Raw genomic sequence first — 26,618 nt, 5'->3', positions numbered from 1 at the left:
ATCAGGATAAAGCTGCTTTGCCTATTGTTTTCTTCCAGTTTATCAGGAGAAGCCCTTGTTATACATGGTCATTTATTGATTTGAATTCCTTGTATAGTTTGTTGTACAAAACAAATTCTATATGTATTAGTCCTATATATAGTTCTTTTAAATACCAGAGTGCTCCTAAACCTTATATGGCTTAAGATCATAAATTCATGAATTTCATGATAAGAATTGATTAATAAAAAAGTCGAGATAAAAAGAGACAAAAAAATAAAGAGGAATAAAAAGAAAAATTTAGCACAATAATGCCTAAATAATAATAAATTGTTTATTTTTGCTGTTTTTTTTTTTTTTTACTGTTTTACTTAGGGATGCTTTGCTGCACCTTTGCTCTGATTGGAAGTTGAAAAACAAAAGGTCATAGGGAGAGACTGATTGGAACGGGCGAACTGGGGACACGGCGTCCTTTATATATATATATATATATTTTTTTTTTTCCAACATAAACGAAACGGCGCCGTTTCCTTTTAGTTTTTTTTATAATTATTTTACTAGGATCAAAATGACGTTGTTTCGTCTGGAATTTGAAAAAAAAAAAATATATATATATAATAACTCAGCTCTGCTGCGCAGCAGCAGAACCAGAAAAGGACATCAGCAACAACAGAACCAATCGGGTTTTCCGGTGAGGGGAGGGGCTGAACCGCGCTCCATGCATGTTTTTCTGGTGAGGGGAGGGGTGGTCGCCACTCCTTGCCCTCACATGACTTCGTCACTGCTCATTGGAAATGTAGTTGAAACTTAAAGGTATTGTTAACCATCCGAACTGAAAAAGAATGACTACCGGTGAAAGATCAGATGTATATTATTTTTAAATTACGACACAAAATTATTGATGAGCAAATGACCTAATTCATATATGCATAATTTAGCAAGTGGTCTTTTACCATAGTGATAGAAAGATGTTGGGCCTTTGCATGATGACGTGGGTTCAAACCCCATCGATGACTAATCTAACATCTAATCTAACAAAATCTATAATTTGACAGAAATCCTAGAGCATGATGAGAATGATGTGCAAGTTGCACTCCAAGGAATAAAGTATAATTAAACTGTTTTATCTGATAATATATTATTTTTGTGTTTTTTCTTTAATTTACTTATTTTAGTTATTATCTATACTATATATTAAGAAAACCATCATTGTCAAATTTTTGTCACTTTTTTTTTCAATTTTACCCTCACTTTTGATACACACTCTTGACAAAAAGGAGGGAAAAATAGTAATTTTGTACCTTTTGACAAAATAACAATCATATCCCTATTTTTTCTATTTTACCCTCACTTTTGATACACAATATACTACATATTAAGAAAACCCTCATTGTCAACTTTTTGCCACTTTTTTTTTTCCAATGTTGCCCTCACTTTTGATACACACTCTTGACAAAAGGAGGGAAAAATAGTAATTTTGTACCTTTTGACAAAATGACAATCATATCTCTATTTTTCCTATTTTACCTTTACTTTTGATACATAATATTTACATAAAGAAGGCAAAATGGTATTTATGTAATATTAAGAAAAATATGGCAAATCAACGAAGTCAAGAAAAGAAGAAGTGATGGGCCAGGCAGCAATGCTAGGTCCGAGGAAGAGACATGTAGGTTTGAAAAGCATGTCGATCCATCCTGATTAACTGCCCTTATTAAGAGATCACATCATCATTGTCTTATACTATTTTTAAAAATTTTAAAAACTAATCATACTCTTTAATCAAAAACAAAAAAGAAAATGAAATTGTTCACACACAAAGTGTGTGCTCATCTTCTAGTGGTTTTTTTTTATGAAAACATATTTTAGAAAATAAAAAACTTATTAACCATCTACAGTCCGGCTATGTGAGTTAGTGGTTTTTTTTTTTAGATCCCAATGGAAGAAGAGCAATTTTGGGATTATAAAAACTTCACCCTTTTTGTGTCGTCTCTTTATATATATATATATATATATATATATATATATATAGATAAATATAGCACATTTATAAATAATACCTCATTAATAAGAGACTTGTAACTCAACTAGTTATTCGATTTTTACTTTTTCAATATCGCTTATATAAAAAAAGATATACCCACAAAGTTCAATATTGTGGTAAGCTTCATTCATGCCCCATCAAAATTAAATTCTCTTGGAAGCAAGGATTTAGGCATTTACTAGTAGAATATAATTGAAGTAAGAAAAATAGTAGAGCAGGATTTAGAGATTTACTAGTAGAGTATCAAAATTATTTCCCAACATGATACCAAAAATTCTTCAAATGCACATAGAAAAATCACTTGCATTGATAGGTAAAACCCAAACAAAATAAACAGTGGCATAACAATCACTAAGTGAAGACTTCACAACTTAATCCCTAACCCCAATAACTAAACACTATTGGGAACAAAATGGTGCTTTTAAAAATCCCATCTTTCCGATGACACAGAAGCACGTCGCATAAACTTTGTTGACATCAAATACGTTCTAGCATCCAACCTATCCGTCTACACTCTACAGTAAGTTGCTGGCTCTCTTCTTCAACAAAATTCATAAGGTATTCATTCACGGCATATTGCAGTTCGGAAGATGTCGATTACATTAGAATTTTCACTGTCATTAGGGCTGTAACGGATGTAAAGTCCGTAATGAAGCAATTGAACTGTTGCACAAACTTTGTTAGTCTTTAGACAGACTACCTTAGAAGCTTATCTCACGTCTTTCAGCGAAGAACTTCCCCGTTACTGCCAGGTCTGGAAGCAAGGCAAGCCAAACTGCAGTGTCAGCCCCTGCTTCAACTGAAATATTCCCAGCATAACCTGTCATAGCAGTCTTCACCCAACCTGGGCAGTAACAGTTGATATAAATTTTCTGGCCTTCTGGTCTGTCTGATAGCATCTTTGCCATCAGCCTGGTGTAAGTGTTGACTGCAAGTTTTGATACCGAGTAGTCAGTGAACGTTTTAGGCCACCCACCGGATTCCCAAGTGCCATCTTGTACTTGTTGTAGAAAACTGGAAACTGTTTGATCAATCAGTTCCTCAGTGATTGTGTCCAAATTGCTAAATTTCTCTCTCAAACACACATCTTCAATTTTCTGTCAAGAAAAAAAAATGATTAGATCGATATAAAACAAAGCTGTGCAAGTGCATATGGTCGGGGAAAGATGAACAAGTTTCGTTACGCTTCTGATATATTCTCAATAAATATATAGCATCAAATGATATCATGCAATGGAGATTCACATCACGCTAATGATATCCCACAGGGAGAAATCAGAGTTGATTAGAAAACCCGACGGCAGCTGGAAATCTAGCAAGCCTCTCAGAGATGCTTCATCTAGCAGCTAGACACTTACTTTCCTGACCTGTTCCGGCACCAAATCCACCTCATATCATTCACCCATGGTTTCTCAACAGTGTTCCTCAATCCAGCAGCATAACCTGGGCGAACTATAAGGCCTCCTAGGAATTTGATGCCATTGGGACAAACATAAAGGCAGGTTCTCAAACTTCTGGTCAAAAGGGTAACACTCTGCTAGCACCCAGATGAGCACAAACCCTCTTCTTAACTTCTATAACCTGAATCGGTTATTTTGAAATCCATTAAATTTTGGCCTTTTAGAAAACACAACTTATTTCTTTTCAAGCATGCAACCAAAGATCTCACTGCCCAACGAAAAGTAGCGATCTAGCCCATCCCTGAGCACAACATCCTCCAATTTCCCTACCCGCAACATTGATATACATAAAAAGGATGAATTTTTTTATGAATACAAAAGAAAAGATGTAAGAAACCAGGTTACTTACACTCCGCTTGCCATTTATTCTACCCAATCTTGAGCTCACATTAACCATACGAGCTCCAGCGGCTGAAGGTTTCATCAAGGGGATCATTGCTTGAATCATATTTTTGGTGCCATAATAATTTGTAGTAATAACCTGAGATGCATACTCGACAGTATTATCAAAACCCTGATTGAAATTAACAGCTGCATTATTTATCTGCAAGATTGAAAGGGGAGCAAAATAATTGCGTAAAATTAGAACCCGTATGGAAAATGGCAAAGTACAGCTGGGAATGGAATGAAACAGTTTATCTTCAAAGCCCAAAATCTGATCAACTCACCAGAATATCCAACCCACCATAGTTTTGTTTCAACCAGTCACAAAACTCGGTGATGGACGCCGTGTCTAACACATCGAGCTGATGACAAAACACATTGAAACCACCTTCTTGGAAGACCTTAGCCGCTTCAAGCCCCACACTGTGGTCTCTGGATGTGAGTACAACAGTCACCCCTTGTGCCGCAAGCTGCTTCGAAATCTCAAACCCAATCCCCCTGTTACCCCCAGTCACCACCGCAACGGTCTCCGCTGACCACCACCTATACAGTCACACACATGTATGCCCAAATACACAAATCACAATTGGGTTGATCGTTTTGTTGTTCTGAATTCATGAACATGAAGAAATTGCAAAACTAACAAAGATCACAACAGCTAGAGACTAAATTAAGATCATGCATTCCACCATGCACAAAATCACAAATGTGTCTTTTTTTTTTTTTTTTTTTTTTTTGTGTGTTCGATTCACAAACATGAAGAAAACTTGCAAAAATCATAACATCCAATGCACAAATGACAAATCACAACTGGGTTTTTTGTTCAGTTCTGTTTTCAATTACGAACACAAAAAATTGCAAAAATAACAAAGATAACAACAGCTAGAGTCATCATTTTTTACTCTATCAGAAATGGAAATGCGAGGAAAATTAAACGAGCAAAGTAAGAGCAAACCAACCTCTGGTGATCGGAATAAGGAATGGTTCTGAGGAGGGAGATTTCTTGGAGTCTCTTTTCTTTTCTTTCTTTGGCTCTTTCAGATTTTTCCATGTCTGCTCTGCGCTCTGCGTCTTGAGAGAGAGAGAGAGAGATAGAGAGAGATGGAGAGAGATAGAGAGTGAGAGAGCGTGTGTTTTGGTTAGTTTAGCGTCGTTGGAACAGTTTTATCACAGCCGCCGCGGCTCTAGAAGCGACAGGGCTCCGTCATTTGCCACGTTGTTGGTCTTGGTCAAGTGCCTGGCCCGATGTTTCTTCGTCAAAACTCCCGCCATAATTTCGGATCCTTTCTCTCCTCCTAACCATTGCTTCCCATGCAATGGACTTCCAGAACTTGCGATGTGTTGGCCTGACACAAAGGCTTGCAGCCGGATTGGGTTGCGTTGGGCTGACTTGATTTTAATACAATACAATACTTCATTCGTTCCTTTTTCCTTTAACGTAACATTATTTTATGGTTAGTTAAAAAAAAAAAAATAATAATTTAAAGGTATGTTTAGATAAATTCATCTAACTTAAAAATCATTTAGTCATTCAAATGCGGCGAATAAATTGACGGTTCTAATAACATCTAGCATCCTCATGATAAATGATTGATATGTTTTTTTTTTTGGTAAAAGATTAATATGTTTGTTTATTCATATGGATGACTAAGCAGCCTAGAATGAATATTTCTAAAAATAATTTTTAGATGATGATAAAGAGAATGTCAGTTTCGATTATGACGGTTATACAATGGTAAATTAAAAAGGGGAGATAATGTGGGGTGCTTAAGAGACGTCCGATTTAATTATGAAATTGGTTTATAATTACTTTGTACAAAAATTTACAATTAAAAAGTGTATTCAGTTGATACGTTGTTATTATTGAATCAGTATGTCATTAGTATTCGGTTAGTATCTCGTCAGTGTTGGATATCTCGACAGTATTATCATATGTCATCACTACTTGCTCAATATGTTGTTAGTTTTAGCGGTTGAGTTGTTTTATGGAAGTAGCATTTTGAGATTCAAAATCCTCTTTTTTGTCAAGGGAGGGGCCACGGGCCCATCCTGATTACAATGTAAGAAATTTACTTGTAGCCCGAAGCCTACAGTTGTTGCATAACATGAGAAAGAAGATGGATTGTCCTCATGAAAAAGTTGACTCCAACCACATTATCGTCTTCAGATTCTAATAGTTTTTTTGTTTTGTATTTGTAGTTTAATGAAACGGTGAGTTTGCAGATGAGGGTTTTAAAACAATTTTTAATATTATTTCTAAAGCAACCTAATCATATATTATTCGTAGACTTCCTTTTTGCCCTCTTCTATAGTTACCCTCCTCTCTGCCTCCTATTGAGTTGTATTGTGCAATTCTTTTGATTCTCTCTATTGAATTTAATGGGTCTTTCAGTTTTATGAAAATTACTTCAATTACTCATGTTATAAGTTAAAAAAAAAAAAAAAAAAAATCCATACGTTTATGAAAGGCCCTCTGTCACATAACATTCTGACTCTATCAGTGTTCTTTGTCACCCATCCCACCATCCCTTCCTCCATTGCCTCCTCCATTCGACATTGCAATTGCAAAATCATAGTCAAGCTTACTAGCACAATAATTTCCCAACTTTTATATCCATGAGTTGTCATCGCTTCCGATTGATCCCATTTCCAAACTCCATATGAGCAACTAAGAGGCTGTTTGAAAACATTTTTGCTTCTAGTTTTTAATTCTGATTTTTTTTTCATTTTCTCAAAAACTGAAAATCGTTTGGTAGCTATTTTCAGTATAAACCAAAACTTAAACATTGAAAGTCAAATTTTAAAAACTCAAAAAACTAACTTTCATTTTTTGGTTTTTGATTTTCAGTTTTCAAACTGAAGGTGTTACCAAACGAGTTTTCAATTGAAAACCAAATAATTACCAAACAACCTGTTTGGGCCCAAGATATCTTGGGCAGGCCGAGCAGTCATATGTGTTCGGCCCAAGGTAATAACAGATGCTATGGGCCGGATAATAAAACCCGGGCCAGCTGGCAAGGTCAGCCGAATCCTATCTCAAGAGGTCCAGATAAATAGGAAGGATTGAGGAAATCCTGGTGCGACCAGGATTCTCGACCAGCAAGAAATAAAGCCTCAAAGGGAGGAAGATTCAGAATCCCAGTGGGAGTAGGTTTGTTCGAACCAGAATCGAAATGGGACAAGGACTCCCAATCCAAATCAGAGGAGGTTTCAAGGAATGGGGTACTATAAATACACGAGATCATGCAACATTCAGAAGACCTTCAACTCAGCATACAATTGCCCTGCGCAAAACCTCTCAATCACCTTGAGATTTTTCCTTTTCTTTTTCCTGCCGACACACCTTCAGTTTGGATAAACAGCACTGTGGAAGCAACCGGCGAGCACCTTCAGTTTGGATAAACAGCACTGCTGCCGCAGAATCAGCCGACCAAGAAGCATCTTCAGTTTGGATAAACAGCACTGCGTCGAGGCCGACCGATTATCTATCCAAGTCTCGGTCGAGGAAGGTTTTCGAACCTTTGTTGGCAGAGGTCACCTTACTAAGCTTTCTCGGCATAGTTAGGTGTTACGAATTACATTGCTCGGCGTACTGGTTGCCGAGTGGTTTTATGATTGGATACTCACAGGTGAGTTTCAGGGTTCGGCATTCCGACGGCCGAACTACGTTTACCATCAAGACATATATCACGTTCGAGTACCTGTGCCCATACACCTTGGTCTCGATTCGACGTGCTTATACTCTCACGAATATAATCACAGTGACCGAATCGGGCTCGGACGATTTGTGAACTCCGCAGAAGTAGCAGCCTTGTCTTCAGGCTGTAGAACCCAGAGACCGAGAGTGTTCCTTCCTCGGTCGCAATCGCAAGTTAAAGAAGTCAGCAACGCGCTCAAAGCTACATCAACAGATTTTACTCCTCGGCCAGGCTCGGCCGACGAGTTGGCACGCCCCGCATTCGACCGAAGGACGTAGTTAGCTTATTAGTTACTCGGCCTGCGCGCCACGTAGGTTTTGTAATTTTTAGGATCAACATTTTGGCACGCCCAGTGGGACCATTGTGCTAAACCTTCGGAGTTCATGACCATTGAGACACGGTCTACGAAGCAGAAAACAACCATGGGAAAGTCAACAACTGACTTGCCAGTGCAAGGCCTTGGGCAGGATTTGCATTCTACAAAAAATCCGATCATAATTGCGCCGCCCGAGACCACTAGTATAACACGCCGGGAGAGTGAAGTCTGTCTCGGCGGACAACCTTACAACCCCACAGTCCCGAATCAAACAGCTGGAATGTTCATGGAAGGGATTGTAGAAGATTGTGATGACGATGGTGGAGAAGGTTCCGATCCACCAACTAGGACATTCCTTCGGAGACGACTGGATGAACAATATCGTCAGGTCGAGCAGTCGATTGGTCAGAAGATGAATGATTTGCTAGACGCAATACGTAGTAATAGCGATACACAGACCAGAATGCTTGAACTACTAGTCAGTAAAGCTTTCGAAGATGGCCAGGTCGGCCAACCGCGGCAGCTCCCGACGAATGTGCCCATACCAGCCGAGAGAGGGTCCGCTCGGCCACAACCAGTCCCCTTAGAAAGAAGAGGACCAGGGAATAGAGCCGAGGGACCAAGCCAGGGAGAAGAAGTCGCCTCCATAAACGTGACCGAAGTCCAGAGAATGATTGATTCGGCCCTAAAAAAAGGGCCGAAGTTTCCAAAATTCATTCACCCGTACCCGGCTTATGTGGAAAGGTTTGAATACCCACGAGGATTTAAGATCCCCGATTTCAGCCTCTTCGCCGGGGAATCATCATTATCCTCACTAGAACATGTGGCTCGGTTCACAGCGCAGTGTGGGGACGTCAATAGTGATTTTTACAAACTACGACTGTTTAACTTTTCACTGACAGGCTCAGCTTTCGCCTGGTACATTAATCTTCCACCCAACTCCGTGCAGAGTTGGGAAGAGTTGGTCGAAAAGTTCCATGAACAATTTTATCGGCCAGGGATGGAGATGTCCGTATCCTCCTTGGCCAGGATGGCTCAAGCATCTGATGAATCTCCAATGGAATACCTAACAAGGTTTAAATCGGCCAGGAATTGGTGTCGAGTGCCACTCCCCGAAGTAGAATTCGTCAGGATCGCCCTCAACGGATTAGACGTGGAATACAAAAAGAAGTTTCTGGGGGCAAATATTCGAGATATGTACGAACTTGCTCAACACGTCGAACAATATGAGTATCTGCTCCGAGAAGAGAAGATATCAAAGTCACCATCCCGGGGGACGTTGTATAAGAACCCCACGGTGAGCTATGCATCGGCCGAAAGTGAAGACCCTCAGTACGCTAGCGTGGATGCAGCCGAGATAATAATAGACAAACCCTATGTTTGCAAGGCTTTGGCACAAGTAAATACCAAAGACGCCAAAACACGTTTGACCGCCGAGGAAACGGCTAAGTCATCAAAAGTATACACTTTTGATATCACCAAAGCTGACGCAATTTTCGATCAATTATTGGCAGCAAAAATCATCAAGCTTCGGCCGGGGCATACTATCCCTAAGGCCGATGAATTAAAAGGAAAGATATACTGCAAATATCATAATTCTAATAAGCATGCAACCAATAATTGTGTTGTGTTCCGGGACACAATTCAAAGCTGGATTGAAAAAGGAAAGTTGAAATTTCCGGAAAAGATGGCGGTCGACGTTAATCCTTTCCCTTCAACAACGATTGGTATGGTGGATGCTCACCTTCCCAAAAACAAAGGGAAGGCCGAATATGTCCCGGTACAGCATATCCGTCGACCAAATGGTCAAACAAGACTGAAGCTTGATATCTTTTCAAATGCACCACCAACGGAACAATCGGCGCAACCCGCCGATGAGCCGATGACAAGGTCAAAATCCGACGGAACTTGTGGATCGAAGGTGTTATGTGACCATTGTAAAACACCAGTGGAGCCTGGAAGGAAGATATCTTCAACACCACCTGCGGCCCCTACAACATCGTCGACAGGGTTAAGTCCACGGCATCAAGTGTTTGATCGACTCGGCCCACAAGTACGGCCGAAATACCAGACCTCGGTCAGGCGGCGTCTGGATTTCGACGCACCTTTCTACAATGAGGATTATTACTCGCGCAATGCTAATAGTTCGGCCTCACCGGCCAATCGCAAAACTTTCAAACCACCAAGGACAGCGGATCAACGCTGGTACAGTTACAATTCTCCGACTGGTTTGTATACGGCACTGTCCAAATCCCAAAAACGTCGTCGTCAACGGATAGATTGCATGGCTCGGCGACGAGGAGCGCAGGCCAGCCCGGCCAATCAATGGCAACCAAAACAGGCCGTGGAAGATAGTAGCGAACGGCCAACCCCGACTATCATGACCGAGTTAGCCGAAGGGAAGAAAGTAGCGGAGGCTGATTTCGAAACCACCATTGAGGAGGCTGAGAAACGTATTAAGATCCTTCTCCGGCCTGGGGAAACGAGAGCTCGTCTAGAATACTTTACAAAAGAGGCCGAAAGGAAACTTTCTCCGTTACCACCGCGCGAACCGCTTATCAAAATACGGCGCAACTTACACCCTCCGTTCCTTGGTGCATCCATGGAATACATGCGAGAATTTCATAAGAAGTACTCCGCAAATGACTTGTACGGACTCCCCAAGGCATGTCAGGAAGCCCTCGACTTGGCGCTAACTTGCCCTGATGCCGAGCAAATTATCCAGAAAACTTCTGATCCAGCCATTAAAGCTAGGTTTCAACATATCCGGGAGGCTCGGGTCCTTGGTTTTGAGGTCGATCCTTATACAGATATCGACGCCGCCGAATTACCCTTTTCGCTCGAAGACCTTCAGCACTTACGATATCATTTCGAAGTCTTCTCGGCTGTATCGCTCTTCGGCCTCACGGCCGACGAGGAAAAACGGATAGCACGATTGGATACCTATTTAGACACAAGAAACGCCCGTATTGCATATGAAGAACGAGCCCGTGTAACAAAGGACCAACGAAAATCTTCGGCAGTACACATCGCCGAAGGAAATGGCTCACCCGCACTCGATTTGGTTCCCACGTCTCGGATACCGGCTTTTACCGAGGAACTCAAAAGTTTGATCGAAGATTTTCCGACGACTGCTACAGAGGATAGTTCTCCGGAAGACGACGACCATGACCCCATGGGCCCTTCGGTCCTCGAACATATGGAGATCAGTATGGTCCACGTCCTACTGGCTGAATTCCAACCGAGTACCCACCAGTCAAGTTTCTTGGACGGGGACGTAGTTGCCGAGGAAGCAACACAAGTAGACTTCGTCGCAAACGACGACGATAGAGAAAACCAGAGCGGGGACAACCTTAAAGCCGTTTTGGCCGAGCTATTTCCCCGCTCCCCCTCGGTTAATCTCCAACACCTGAAGCCGTTGTACGTCACGGCTCACATCGAAGGATTTCCCATTTCTAAAGTGTTTGTCGACTGTGGAGCCACAGTCAACATTATGCCGATATCCGTCATGAAGGCTTTACGTCGTTCTGATAATGAACTCATTCCATCAGGAATCACTATGAACAGCTTTGTTGGTGACAAATCTCAGACCAAAGGGGTGCTCCCGTTGGAAGTTAGCATTGCCGGCCGTCAACACATGACGGCATTCTTTATCATTGATTCCAAGACCGATTATAACGCATTACTTGGCCGCGACTGGATCCACCAAACCAGTTGCATTCCTTCCTCACTATACCAAGTCCTCATCTTTTGGGATGGCAAATCGGTCGTAGTCCACCCAGCCGATAACCAACCATTTGAAACCAACATGATTCAGGCTCGCTATTATGATGATCACGTCGGCTACATCACCCTCCAAGGCCTTAACGAGGATGGGCGGCCGACGAGAATTTCGGTACAAAAAGTGATTGAGGTCGGCGCTGAGACTGTCCAACAGGATTCGGCGAGACTTGGCTTGGCGAACTTGGTCATCAGTGCCGATGATTGAGCACACCACGCAAGAACGGCGTCAGGCCGCGGTTTCGTCTACAATGGAACGTCTGCTGGCCCATTGGTACGCCATTACCAAGCAACCACATTCTGGCATCAATTTGATCGAATTTCTGGCCGAAGCAGATAACGGCCCCGTTCTATCGTTCGATAAAGTTCAGGCTGCGCCGGCCGAACTCGAAGACCATCGACCTCAAGTCAAGGACCCGTTAGAGGAAGTTAACGTAGGCACGGCCGAGGATCCTCGAACATTATTTATTAGTGCGTTACTCCCACCGTCCATGAAGGTCGAACTCTGTAAGCTACTCCATGAGTTTAAAGATTGCTTTGCGTGGAGTTATCATGAAATGCCTGGCCTCGACCGAAACCTTGTAGAACATGAGCTACGCATCAAGGAGGGGTGTAAGCCTTTTCGACAACCTCCTCGCCGATTTTCAAACGAAGTACAACTCGGCATTAAGGAAGAATTAGTTCGGCTTCTGAAAGCCGGGTTTATTAGGACCGCTCGGTATGTCGAATGGTTGGCCAATATCGTCCCCGTTTTAAAGAAAAACGGTGCCCTTCGCATTTGCATCGATTTCCGTAATCTAAATCTGGCTACTCCCAAGGATGAATATACGATGCCGATTTCAGATTTATTAATTGATGCCGCAGCTAATCATGAACTGCTATCTTTTATGGACGGTCATGCGGGTTACAACCAGATTTTCATCGCCGAAGCTGACGTCCACAAGACGGCTTTCCGTTGCCCGGGGGCACTTGGTACTTACGAATGGGTAGTCATGCCTTTTGGCCTCAAGAATGCCGGCGCCACATACCAACGAGCCATGAATATGATCTTCCACGACTTAATCGGTACAATCGTCGAAGTTTATATCGATGATGTGGTCGTAAAATCCAAACGTCGTCAAACACACCTGGACGACCTAAGGCAAGCGTTCCTTCGCATGCGCAAAAACAACCTCAAGATGAACCCGGCCAAGTGTGCTTTCGGTGTTTCGGCCGGTAATTTCCTAGGATTTTTGGTACACCATCGTGGCATCGAGGTCGATGAAAATAAAGCCCGCGCCATCATCAGCGCCCCACCTCCGACGACAAAGAAACAGCTCCAGTCGTTACTCGGGCAGATAAATTTCCTCCGGCGTTTCATCGCCAATTCGGCCGGTAAAATGAAGGCATTCTCTACGCTCCTTAAACTGAAGGAGACCGACCGATTTGAATGACGCGAAGAGCATCAAACTGCGTTTACGCAGATCAAGGTGGCCCTTTCCACTCCACCAGTGCTCGTTCCACCTTGTCGCAACAAACCCCTTAAGTTATACATTTCGGCAGCCGACGAATCCATTGGTTGCCTCCTCGCGCAAGATAATAATGTCGGGTGTGAACAAGCTATCTTTTACCTTAGCCGAAACCTGAATTCCCTAGAGATTAATTATGCACCTGTCGAAAAACTTTGCTTAGCGCTGTTTTTTGCCGCATCCAAACTTCGGCATTACATGCTCCCCACAGTTACGCAGGTCATCGCCCAAACCGACGTAATTCGATACATGCTGACTCGGCCTATGGTCAAAGGCCAAATCGGGAAATGGACACTCGCCTTATCCGAGTTCAGCCTTCAGTATGTACCACAAAAGGCCGTCAAGGGACAAGCCCTCGCCGACTTCCTGGCACAACACCCATCCCCTTATGGTTTTGAGGGGGGCGACGTCGACATCGGTTTCGTCACCACACGCGATAACCATTGGACTATGCATTTTGATGGTTCCAGTACTTCGACCTCGGCCGGGGTCGGTATCGCAATTCAGTCGCCGGACCACTGCCGATGGTATTTTTCTCTCAAGTTAGATTTCAGCTGCACCAATAATCAGGCCGAGTATGAAGCCCTCATTATCGGCCTCCATGTTTTACACGATCTGCGGGCCCCCCGCATTCTCGTCCTTGGTGATTCTGAACTTGTGATTAACCAGCTGAACGGCGTGTTTCGCTGCATGAGTTGTACTTTAGCTCCCTATCACATGGTCGCCACCTACCTGGCCGAGTCATTCGAACGAATCACATTTGAACACATTTCACGTATTCACAATACTGACGCCGACGAACTCGCCCAGATCGCCTCCGGAGCACAACTCATGGGGGGCAAGCTAGGTCGAATTGTGGGAATTGCGACCACGGGTCAACGATCGTACCCCGCCTTGATCAATCAGCAAACTCTCCAACGCGCGCACGTAATACGTACAAGGGTAATGTCGCTCCCATCCCTACTAGAACGAGGAGATCCCATGGAAGTATGTGCCGTCGAAGTAGAACCAGATGATTGGAGAAAGACGATGTTACGGTACCTCGATAACCCCAATGGGAAACACGAACGAAGAACGAAGGTGCTCGCCACGAATTATGTGTCGTATCAAAATGAATTATATCGCAAGGGCGAGAATGGTTTACTACTATTGTGCCTCGGCCCACACGAGGCTGCCCAAGTAATGGCCGAGGTACATGAAGGAATTTGCGGAGCACACCAATCTGGACGAAAGATGCGCTGGTTGCTCCGACGACACGGTTATTTTTGGCCCAATATATTAAAGGATTGCATCGAATATGCACGGAGATGCGTATCATGCCAAATTCATGGACCCGTGCAAAGAGCCCCGGCCGTATTGCTACACTCGGTTACTAAACCATGGCCGTTCAGGGGTTGGGCAATGGATGTAATTGGCAAAATCACGCCGTCATCAGGGGCAGCGAAGCACGCATGGATAATTGTAGCAACCGACTATTTCACTAAGTGGGTCGAGGCAAGGTCATACGCCGAATTAACTGCTAAAGAGGTATGCAACTTCGTAGAGGAGAATATTGTGACCAGATTCGGCGTGCCAGAAACAATCATAACTGATAATGGCACTATATTCACGGCCGATAGATTTAGGGAATACGCGGCAAGTTTGAATATCCGACTCGAGCAATCTACGCCGTACTACCCACAGGCAAACGGACAGGCCGAGGCAAGCAACAAAGTGTTGATCGGCATCCTTGAAAAAATGGTAAAAGAGAAACTTGGTTTGTGGCATTTAAAGTTATATGAAGCATTATGGGCATACCGAACTTCACCCCGGTCGGCCACTGGAACCACTCCTTATGCGTTAACTTATGGACACGATGCTATGTTACCGGTCGAGTTGAGTATAAGCTCGTTGCGAGTAATCAAGCAGAATGATTTGTGCAGTATTGAATACAGTCAAGCGATGCGACAAGAGTTGGAAGACTTAGAAGAAAGTCGAATCGACGCAGGTAACTTGTTGATTGCGCAAAAGAAAATTGCCGAACGAGCATATAACCAGCGTGTAAGACAAAAAACGTTCGGCGAAGGAGAATTGGTTTGGCAAACTGTGTTGCCTATTGGAATCAAAGACCCCAGGTTTGGTAAGTGGTCGCCAAATTGGGAAGGGCCATTCATCGTTCACAAAGTCCTCGGCAAGGGGGCATATCATTTACGAGATCGGACAGGTTCAGTTCACAAATTGCCGATTAATGGAAAGTTTTTAAAGAAGTACTACCCAATTACATGGGAAATGCAAGAGTAAGTCCATTATACTGACAGCAAAACGACCATTGTATTAATGGCAAAATAACCATTGTATTGATAACAAAAGATTCATTACAAGAGAACAAATACAATGATTAAATTCCTAAGGGGTTGAAGGGAGGAAGGTCTCGAGGGCAGCTTTTAGCTCCAGCCACTTGGCTTCGCTCAAAATTATCTCAGCCTGCCGGGTCTTCTTGTTGCATTGCAGTTGCTGGATACGCCGTGCACCGGCAGCGAAGGCCGTTAGCCGAGTCTTGTTGGCCTCAAAGTCCTTCTCAAGCTCAGAGGCAGCGGCCGACCTTTGCCGTTGAAGGTCAGAAATCTGACGTTGGAGGTCAGAGATCTGGCGATCGAACTCGGACAGCTTGGCTTTCTTCGCCTTGAGTGCCTCCATCTCCACTCGGCCGGCCTCATGCGCGACCTTGGCCACCTTCAAGTCGTCCTCGGCCTGTAAGGCTCGCTCGAAGACAAGAAAGTGTTGCCGAGTTCGCTCCAAGAGGTCGGTAAGGAAAGAGATACCCTCCGGGCTCAGATGACCACCGCTGGCGAGGTCATTGAGACACTCTCCAACAGAGTCGAGGCCTTTGCACCGGAGAGCTTGAGAAGCAGTCAGAGACAAGACTTCGTGCAGCTTCACGAAGACTTCGGCGGGCGTGGCTCCCACCGATTCGGCCGGAGCAGCAGAAGAGCCGGCCTCACCGGTCGTGCTCTGGAGTAGAGCGTCAAGCTCCATTTCCCAGGACGGCTGCACATAAGAGGAAAATTTGGTGAAGAACAGTAAAGACGTGATGTAGTGCATAAAGGAAAAAGGAGAATGTTTGAGACCTGCCGAGAAGAGACTTCGGCCATACCCTCTGGGTCATTGCTCGAACCCAGGGAACTTAATGGCCGAGCCCAGTGCCTCAGACCGCTACGCAATTCACGCGGCCGATGAAGGTCATCTACATTTGATGGCCACGATGGCGGCCAGGAAATATAAACAACGCCCCTCGGCGCATAAAATTGCCGGTGAAATGAATGTTCGGGCACCTGACATGTAATGGTCTTAAAAACATGTATCAAAAGAGAATCAACACAAAAGAAGAAAGACTTACAAAGGCCGAAGAGACTTCCTGCGGAGGAATGGGGAGATCTGCATCCTGCGGATGAATCGGCGACTCGGCCGTGGCCTCAGGGTCGACCATGGGTCTCTTGCCACGATCCGCCACTAGAGGAGTCGGTCGAGTGGCCGCCTCAACAACCGGAGAAGGACAGACGGGAGGAGGACTGACTGGTCGGCGACGGCGTTCCAGGGGGACCTCTTCGCTCTCGCTCTCGACATCCTGGACAAAAAGAGATTATTTTACGACCAAGAAACCTGAAGGAACAAGAGTAGAAGCAGAATTATACCTCCAAAACGACCGTTGGAGTCGGGGGTGTTTCGGCAGGAGCAGCCGATTTCCCCATTTTGGGCGCCACGACCGGCTCTGAAGTATGAGCAGATGCGGGTGCGACGATTGGGTCGGCCTGAGAGACGGCTGGAGGATTCGAGGTTGGAGGTGCCTGGGCAGCCGGCACAGATGGAGAGCCGGCAGGAGCGGGCGTCCTAGTAGTGTCACTGGGGACGACATGAATCTCCCGGTCGCCTTTCTTCGCCAATTTCTTGACGCGCTTAGAAGGACGAGGGGCCTCTTCCGCCGGCTCGGCCCCTTGGTGGGGGCGTTTGGCAGGGATCGACCGCTCGGTGACAAGGGTCCTCTTCATAGGCGCTTTCTTCGCCTTTGCCACCGCGGCGACCACCTCCACCGTCCTCGGCACGCGAACCCCTGAAAAGAAGTAATTAGCAACGAGGATCAAGTTGTAAAACAAAGGAGGAAAGAACGAAAAGACTACCTTGGGTCGACTCCTTAGGCTGTGTCGAGGATGTTGACCTAGGGCGGTCGCCGAAGATCTTCATCGCCAGCTCTTCGGCCGGGGCGCCGAAGAAGTTGCCGGTGTACTCCTCCCACCAGTCCCCGAAGGTATCAGTTCCCAGAGATTCAGGGACCGCCGGCCGAATCCTGAATTTCCTGCACTTCTCTTGGAACTCCTTGTCGGACGTCTTGCACTCCCTCTCAGAGGAACCGGTAAGGCCCCCGACTTAGGAGTGACCGAGAAGCGAGCAGGGGGACGGGGCTGCCTTGAATATAGCCGAGCTGCCGGGCGACAAAATGAGGGTGGTAGACCTCCCAGCCAGCTCGGCGGGCATCGCAACCCAGTGGAAGGTCGCGAGCCAAAACAAACGACCCCCAGCGCTGACGAATGTCCGCATCCTCGGACGCGGCCTACGCGGCCGTAGGAAGCTTGAGCGAGGAAGGGTACTCCTGGCGCCGGCACACCAGGAACTCGTCATCCGAGAGGACATCTAGGCCGAGGAAGTGTTTGAAAACCTCGTCGGCCCGGTGAGGTGGTGCCGGTCGAGATGCCAGTTGAAGACCGAGGGCGGCCGTTCGCTGGAAGGCAGGGACCTCCGGTCGAAGAGTAGAGAAGTAAACCTGCAACCAGAGTTGGAACACCCAGAGGGGTCCGTTCTGATGCGGGTCGATCTTGCCAATGGTCGCCTCGGCCAGGCAACGGTAGAGATTGGCGAGTATGGCTGGACTGAGCGCCAGCAAGCGACCATTAGCCAGTGCCTGGGCCACCGGCATGTTCTCCACCAGGCATTTGTTCGACCGAGTACAACAAATGAATTTGTTGTACCAGTAGAAGAGGAAGGCCTCGTGCTCTCCCTTCCTAAGGCTTTCCTCGCCTCGGCCGGCGAAATGAAGAATGAGAGTGTTATAGTTGAAGAAGTTCTTGTGGAGCTTTTGAACTTCTTCCCTTGAGGGCTCCCGATCACCCCGGCTTAGCGTCTCGACAGCCCTTTCGTCGAATAGTGCCTTCAGGTCGAGAGGAGAAGGGTATCCGGAAAGGGCGGCGTCAATAGGAAGACCGATCGAGGAAGTCCCAAGGATGGCCGAGACGTCGAGGATGGTGGGGCCGAGAGGGCCGAAAGGCAGGACCATGATGTTGGTGGCCGAACACCATAAACTCAGGGCCGCCATGAGCAGCTCCTTATCCATGGCAATCTCCATGGTTGACAGAATAATGGCATCGTAGATGCCGAGAGCCTTCCACTCCTTGGAGAAGAAGGAGCTCATTCGATCGACCCAGGCGGCCCAGGCCGTGGTGGTCGAGGGCCAAGCTCCTTGAGGACGAGCCAAGCACCATTTCGACCAGTCCAACCCTTGAAGAAGGGGGGTTAGACATTGCTCCTTGAGCAAGTTGGTGACAGACGACGGCACTGCGTCTTTGAAGAGGGGACCCAGAATCTGGTGGGTGGTGGCCATATCCTCTTGAAATCGCAGCGTCTTGACGGCACTGCGATCGATGAATGACTTGCACTTATTGATCTCATCGGAAAGCTTCGAAATAAAGGAGGCCATTTGCAGAAGGAAGAACTAAAAAATTGCAGAAGGTTTGGAAGGTTTGATTTGAGCAAACAAAGATGAGAAATTAGAGATTCTGGAGTTTCTGAGGGCGTAAGAGGCGAATGGCAGAAATGTGGGTATTTATAGGCTTTTCAGAATGAATATCAAACGACTGGAATTCAAAAGCGCTGGTTCAGATTGGGGGGAAATGTAACCGGGAAAGTCTGCAATCATTTCGGATATTTTGGGAACCTGCGAAAATGGGATCGAGGAGTCGAAAATCCAGGACGCACGATGGCGTGTGGCGACAGGTTCAATGCATTTAATAAGGATGAGACGGTTCAATTAGTTCACGGTTTCGAGGCCCATGAGTGAAGCTTTTAAGAACGGCGGAGAATCGACACGTGGCCACGCGTTGGGGGCGACGAGGAAAGTGCAATCATGTCTCATAAATATGCAGGAATAATGATCATTAAGGGAGTAAAGTTAAAAAAGCAATAAATGTCTTCGCTTCTTCAAGGTCGAGGCCCGACCAAGAGGTGACAGTCGGCGACCTCAGAAGCGAGGGGGCAATGTTTGGGCCCAAAATATCTTGGGCAGGCCGAGCAGTCATATGTGTTCGGCCCAAGGTAATAACAGATGCTATGGGCCGGATAATAAAACCCGGGCCAGCTGGCAGGGTCAGCCGAATCCTATCTCAAGAGGTCCAGATAAATAGGAAGGATTGAGGAAATCCTGGTGCGACCAGGATTCTCGACCAGCAAGAAATAAAGCCTCAAAGGGAGGAAGATTCAGAATCCCAGTGGGAGTAGGTTTGTTCGAACCAGAATCGAAATGGGACAAGGACTCCCAATCCAAATCAGAGGAGGTTTCAAGGAATGGGGTACTATAAATACACGAGATCATGCAACATTCAGAAGACCTTCAACTCAGCATACAATTGCCCTGCGCAAAACCTCTCAATCACCTTGAGATTTTTCCTTTTCTTTTTCCTGCCGACACACCTTCAGTTTGGATAAACAGCACTGTGGAAGCAACCGGCGAGCACCTTCAGTTTGGATAAACAGCACTGCTGCCGCAGAATCAGCCGACCAAGAAGCATCTTCAGTTTGGATAAACAGCACTGCGTCGAGGCCGACCGATTATCTATCCAAGTCTCGGTCGAGGAAGGTTTTCGAACCTTTGTTGGCAGAGGTCACCTTACTAAGCTTTCTCGGCATAGTTAGGTGTTACGAATTACATTGCTCGGCGTACTGGTTGCCGAGTGGTTTTATGATTGGATACTCACAGGTGAGTTTCAGGGTTCGGCATTCCGACGGCCGAACTACGTTTACCATCAAGACATATATCACGTTCGAGTACCTGTGCCCATACACCTTGGTCTCGATTCGACGTGCTTATACTCTCACGAATATAATCACAGTGACCGAATCGGGCTCGGACGATTTGTGAACTCCGCAGAAGTAGCAGCCTTGTCTTCAGGCTGTAGAACCCAGAGACCGAGAGTGTTCCTTCCTCGGTCGCAATCGCAAGTTAAAGAAGTCAGCAACGCGCTCAAAGCTACATCAACAGATTTTACTCCTCGGCCAAGCTCGGCCGACGAGTTGGCACGCCCCGCATTCGACCGAAGGACGTAGTTAGCTTATTAGTTACTCGGCCTGCGCGCCACGTAGGTTTTGTAATTTTTAGGATCAACACAACCCTAAACTGAAACATACCTCTTTAAAATTTTAAACTATCATGCCTACAATCCCTTCTAGATTAGATCGACTTTTCTAACATTTTCCCACAAACAAAGCGCCGCGCCAAGAAATTATAAACATGTGGTAATTGACTAGTTTTGTAATCAAAACTCAAAAGATAACCGCAGCTAGCTAGCGCTATGAACAATTTGAAGACATATTAATTCTAAGAACTAATTACATGATCAATTCATAGATGTAGATATCGTACTTATGAATCCTCAGAAATAATGTGTTTGTGGGTTAATTTTCTGTATATTGATTGTCTTCCGTAAGGAGTTTTTTATTTCCCTTTACAGAACTAATATCTAAAGACCATTTAATTACAGCTGCTAATATTCACTTAGCAACATTTACTGTGAGTAGCAACTAATGTTGACAATATATATATATATATATAAGCCGGCCCTAAGGGTGTGCAACAGGTGCCACCGCACAGGGTCCCCGATTTAGAAGGGCTCCCAAATTTTCATTACATGTATACATATGCATATAAAATAGAGTAGATGCAAAGTTTTGAAATTTGTAAACTTAAAAAGGAGATAACAAAAACATTGTTTTGCTATTTTAAGGAGATAACAAAAACACATCCAATGTGTATCGAACTCAGGACCTTTGAAGGTAAGGAAAAACACCTGGGCGATCAAACAACTTATTTTTGTTGTAGTAACTTAGTAATATTTTAGTTTTATAGATGAAAAAATTGAAAAAATAAAATAATACTAAAAAAATATTACATTAAAAAGAATGAAGGGCCTCCATCTAAGTTTTGTACAGGATCCCTAAATACTTAGGGTCGGCCCTGATATATATATATATATATATATATATATATATATATATATATATATATATATATATATCTATATATATATATCTCCATGTTGTTGACAAATTATATATATACTAAAAGCCTAACTTTCTGTTTAATTCCCTTTGTGTCCTTTTTACTGTTCCTTCGCCAGTGTTCTTCCGTTTTTGCCCCTCGGCTGCTCTTCAAGTCTAGCTTTTTTTGTGTTTTCCACAGTAAAATGACGGTTTTGGCCATGGTTTCCACATGGTTTCCAGTAGAAATCTCTCGACTTCTGCCGAAAACACTTGAAACACAGAATTCTCAGCTACTCTGCAACGGGTTGGCGGTTTCGATCATGCGTCCTACACTCCGCCTTGCGATCTCTTCCATCTCTGCTTCCTGATCCTTTCGATCTCTCCTTCGTGATCCCTTCGATCTCTGCTTCCTCATCTTTTTGGTCTCTGCTTTGCGATCTCCTTGCCGCCTAATCGTGCACCCAATTTCTCTAGCCTTCAACAGGTAATTAAATCTCACTTCTTCTCAACTACCCAGGAGCCAAATATTTGATTTTTCGCTGTGGTTTGTTATTTTACCGACTTTGGTTGTTGATATTTCGTATTTTTTATCGTTCATTTGTGTTCTATTGGGATTGTATTTTGCTAGAATTTCATAGAGTTTGATTTGGCTGCGTAACTGATTGGCTTAAAATTTTGTGAGATTAAATATTTCTTGAATTTGATCATTAGATTTCCCTTTTTTTTTTTCTTTCTTTTTTTTGTTTTTTGGAAGTTGACGTGCTTTCCCACTCATCGCCAAAACAAACCCGTGCTTCCTCCCTCTTCGTCTTCTCCTCCAGCAATTTGCGCCCTTAGTTCTCAATATGATTCACAGTAAAAACCCAGAAACTTAGAGGTACGAAAATTTCAATTTTTTTTTGTGTTTTTGATTTATTTTCAGTGTTAATTTCTGATTAAATTATTATTTGTGATAAACCCACTTAGAATCTGATATGGGTTTTTCTTGGATTCCAGACTAAAAATGTTGAAACTTAAAGGTATGAAATTTTTTATAATTTTCTGGTGCACCTGTGATTAAATAGAACCTAATTTGATTTTACCCATAAGTGCAGATCTTACCCCGCAGTGCTCAATCTAGAGAATTGGTACTCATAATCAATAAGATTCGTACGGCTTATTGGTATCAATTTTGGTTGCAGCAATGCTATTCTTGCTGAAGACCTGCCATGTAAGTGATTTAGTTTTTGCTTTTCGAATTTCTACTTTTCATGCATAATTATGAATATGTGGATGATTTGTGGGTAATATTTTCTACTTAATCTCCAATTCAAAGAGAAGGATATTGAATTGTATTATCATTTTAGTTAAAATGTGTTACCATTTTAGTTAAATATATCCCTAATTGACCTGACTAACCACCCAAAAAGGATTATCATACAAAATGTCTGCAAATAGATCGAATACTATTAATGAAAATTAATCCTTAATGCTTCCATCTGACTACATGATAGTATTTTGTGGCTAAACATAGTTTTTACTCGATCAAATATTTGCCAACTTACATTGACAAATTCATTCTCCGTAATTTGAACACCAAAAGCCAAATCACACATGAATCCCCAAACTTTAGCTTTACCATTACTAATCCTCTTGCTAAGGGAATTTAAAAAAAAAAAAAATCATAAGCAAACATGAATCTTATTATATAAGGACCTTCCAAATTTTATCAAGTGTTACATAAAGTAATATATTTTGTGTGCAGAAATTCAAAGCGCGCAGAGATCTCGAGTCAAAAATAGAGGTACCCATCCCTTTTTGTTCGATTTTTGCTTTGTTTTATCTCTGTTTTTATTTTTGGGTAAAATTTTGTGCTTTATAATTGGGTTTAATGTGAAATTTTTGAAGGAGCTAAATCTCATTCAGTTCTGTTTGATTGATTGTTTATCTATGATTTGTTCTGTTATGCTTGGTAGGTTTAAATTGAATTGGATTTATATTTGATTTCGAGTTGATTAATTTTATTTTTTAGTTGTAAATCATATTAGTTGCAGATCATGAAACAATTTCATCTTTGGTTTAGGAGAATAGGCTTGATTCAATGAGATTTGGATTCATGAGTTATAGCCATCTGAGATAGGCAATAGTGTTTGCATTCTTTAGAAAAAATTTAGGAGCTACAAAACTATGCTTTAAATTTGAGTTTTGTGATTACTATTTTTGTTCTTTATCTTACTAAAATTTTGGTAAATTTTCAGCAACTCTTGCACAGCGAAATGACTCCCACCACCCAACAAACGCAACTGCTGCAATTTCAATTGCAGTTCTTGAAGAAAGGTAAGCCTATGTTCTGTACAAAGTCTTGGATTTTTTTATATGGGGTTTTATTTTTTTGTGCTTTTTTTTGTTCTCTTGAGAATATTAATATTGTTGAGTTATTAAATTCAACTATTGCATAGGTTAAATTTTACTTCAAATTGTAGTAATTGTCATACAAGTTTATATTTTTGTATAGAATTGCTGACGGTTTGAATTTTGGATGGAGTTTAGAATATTTGTAAGTTGGTTCTGTTGTGGGATCTCCATGTAGCAAATTTATCCTACTTTGTATTTCTAAAATCGTAGGTTAGTTTGTCTATTGTAGCTATATAATTCTTCCATGTTTTTCAGATCATGGAGTGAGTTTCTCATGCTGAGATTGTAACCCAATCAATAAGTAAGTGAAACACAGAAGTTCTATATCTCATGTTAGTTTTGATCCATTTCTAAAAATCCTATGCATGGTACAAGAAAAACATTTCTTTGCTGCAAAGAAGAGTGAACTACTGAACAACAATGTCAAAAGTTGGGACCTAGAAAACAAGATATTTGCAAAAAAAAAAAAAAAAAAAAAAACGAAAAAAAAAAAGGGAAATCTAATGATCAAATTCAAGAAATATTTAATCTCACAAAATTTTAAGCCAATCAGTTACGCAGCCAAATCAAATTCTATGAAATTCTAGCAAAATACAACCCCAATAGAACACAAATGAACGATAAAAAATACGAAATATCAACAACCAAATTCGGTAAAATAAGAAACCACAGCGAAAAATCAAATATTTGGCGAGGAATAAGATAATTTTTTTACTGCGTATTATACTACATGGATGTAAATAGGATAATTTTTTCATATCAATTGTTCTTTATAGAACATAGGGATGTAAATAGATTTTGATATGGAACTGGAAAGAAGAATACCAAATGAAGCACTTATTTGTTGAGATATTTATTTTTGCTTGGAAAAAAATTGAGATATTGTGGATTATTACTGACATATATAAAACTATAAGCTTTTGATATTGGGAGACAAAACCCACAAATTCAAATCAGACAAAAAATAAATAAAAAATTTAACAGACTTAATGATCAAACTCCAAAAGGGTATTAAAAACAAGGCTTATTTGATCCATTGAGTGTGAAAGTTTTGAGCTTTGAAGAAGCAGAGGAGGAGAGTTGCCAGTCCATCTTCAAGTAAGCTTGGCAGCCACAGATCAGGATGTGGAGTGGATGGAGAAATTATCCTGCTGATTAACAAGAGTCACAACAGTAGTAGAATCCACCTCCACCTCAACAGATCTAAAACCTCTCATCCAAGCCAAGCGAAATCCAAAAAAAAAAAAAGGCAATGCATGGATTTCGCGGAGCTAGAGAAAGATACTGCCTCTAGAGATGAGTGGTTACTGCTGTGTAGAAAGCAAAATGTTTTCTCGCAGATGATATTAATCAAAGATGACATTCATTATGGTCAAATAAACTCAGGTTGGTTGAATAAATCACTCATGGAGTTTGTTTTGCAAAAACTGTATTAATTTTGTTTTCACTACATATTTAATAGTTCTCTTCACATACAGTTTTATCAAATTCGATTTTTCTCATTTTCAGATTTTCTGCAGACCACATTTTTTCCCTTTGCAACATTTTTGTCCTTGAAAAAGGTATGTTATGTTTTTAACGTTTTGGGTTTTACATGTTACATCGACTTTTATTGTCTATCTCCTGCAGCATTACTTACATTCATTTTCCAGTATTGGCTGATAAAAATTTATAAAATAGTTAAGACTTTAACTAGAAAGTTAAAAGTTTTAGTCATATGTTCTGTGTCATTCCAATTCAGAAAGTTAAAAGTTTTAGTCATATGTTCTGTGTCATTCCAATTCAAAGATTGGAAAATGACTGAAATAATATTTTCTTACTTCTGTTTTTTCAAATTTCCTTTTGGTCCAATTTTATATTTCATTTCTTTGTGACTTCTTGCAGAACTTGGAATCAGCTTTTCACATAACATGGATGATGAATGTAAGAAACTCATACACAGAATAACTCCACCAAGGTATATGCAAATTAAAATCATAACTTGCGTCAATATAGAAATATAAATTATTTTTTATCGAACAACTTTGACATAATAATTTGTCTCATAATTTAAAATATTGTACATATTTTAGCTACTTGGCAATCAACGACTAATATCACTTCCAAGAAGGCAATATCAACATATGGCATGTCACAGCAGTATATTTTTCACAAACAGATGGTAAAATTGCACACATCACATTAGGCAAGTTTCAATCTTTTTTACTTCCATTTTAACACATTTCTAATTAACATTTTGTTCTGAATTTTGATTAAACTTCATTTAAATGTTTGATTTGAGAATTTCACAAGTCAAATTACCACCTCTCTTTCTCTCTCTCCACTCTCCCAAACTCAATTTTGATTTTTTTTTCAATCATTGCCTAATTGTCTTTATTACGTTTTGCAGTTGTATTCACAACTATCCAAGACACTCTCTGGAATTTATTACAACAAAAGGTCAAATTTTCCTTCCTTGGAAACTCCTCAAGCTAGGAACAAGTCTGGTATCCAAGCTTTACATTCAACTTTATTTAGCATGTAGCAAGCTTTGTTTGACTGGTATACTCTCAATGCTGGATTTGTAAGTTATGCAGTTATCATTAGTCCAACTTTTTGAATGAACAATTATCTTCTTCTTTGCACTTTGAAGGAATATATTTTTCTCTTGGTATCCGTTCATGATAATACATATAAATTGCATTGCCATTCGTAATTCTCTGTTTTCACTCAACATTATTTATGAAATTTGAAGCTATAAAATATCTCATATAATTTTAAATCCCGCAGCACCGC

At 42.4% G+C, this 26,618-nt stretch overlaps 1 protein-coding gene and 1 pseudogene across 17 annotated transcripts; one reads left to right on the top strand and one right to left on the bottom strand.

Moving 5' to 3' along the window:
* Positions 1-2,652: 2,652 nt before the first annotated feature.
* Positions 2,653-4,918, bottom strand: LOC137711991 ((+)-neomenthol dehydrogenase-like; annotated as a pseudogene).
* Positions 4,919-21,637: 16,719 nt separating this feature from the next.
* Positions 21,638-26,538, top strand: LOC137711992 (uncharacterized). Of its 17 annotated transcripts, none has more exons than XM_068451139.1 (10): positions 21,641-21,933; positions 22,204-22,326; positions 22,446-22,468; positions 22,544-22,659; positions 23,194-23,232; positions 23,687-23,765; positions 24,099-25,229; positions 25,353-25,405; positions 25,728-25,766; positions 26,233-26,538. In XM_068451139.1, exons 7-10 carry the CDS (start codon positions 25,100-25,102, stop codon positions 26,365-26,367), a joined length of 357 nt encoding a protein of 118 aa, XP_068307240.1. In that variant the 5' UTR covers positions 21,641-21,933; positions 22,204-22,326; positions 22,446-22,468; positions 22,544-22,659; positions 23,194-23,232; positions 23,687-23,765; positions 24,099-25,099; the 3' UTR covers positions 26,368-26,538. The 17 variants fall into 17 exon arrangements, 8 of the variants coding, with proteins under 8 accessions (XP_068307239.1, XP_068307240.1, XP_068307237.1 ...); XR_011065178.1 differs by lacking the exon at positions 26,233-26,538 and adding an exon at positions 25,916-26,185 and having other exon boundaries at positions 21,642-21,933; positions 25,728-25,800; XR_011065184.1 differs by lacking the exon at positions 25,353-25,405.
* Positions 26,539-26,618: the final 80 nt, after the last annotated feature.

Source organism: Pyrus communis, chromosome 13 (assembly GCF_963583255.1).
Source record: "Pyrus communis chromosome 13, drPyrComm1.1, whole genome shotgun sequence".
NCBI classification, from domain to species: domain Eukaryota; kingdom Viridiplantae; phylum Streptophyta; class Magnoliopsida; order Rosales; family Rosaceae; genus Pyrus; species Pyrus communis.
Note: the sequence above shows the minus strand (reverse complement) of the source record. Positions and strands in the feature narration are given on the sequence as shown.

Bases quoted from the DNA above. Each gene is read 5' to 3' on its own strand.
- LOC137711992 (XM_068451138.1), top strand. From the start codon at position 22,633: ATGCTATTCTTGCTGAAGACCTGCCAT. The intron at 22,660-23,193 runs GTAAGTGATTTA...TTTTGTGTGCAG, and splicing joins TCTTGCTGAAGACCTGCCAT to AAATTCAAAGCGCGCAGAGA. The intron at 23,766-25,727 runs GTAAGCCTATGT...GACTTCTTGCAG, and splicing joins ATTGCAGTTCTTGAAGAAAG to AACTTGGAATCAGCTTTTCA.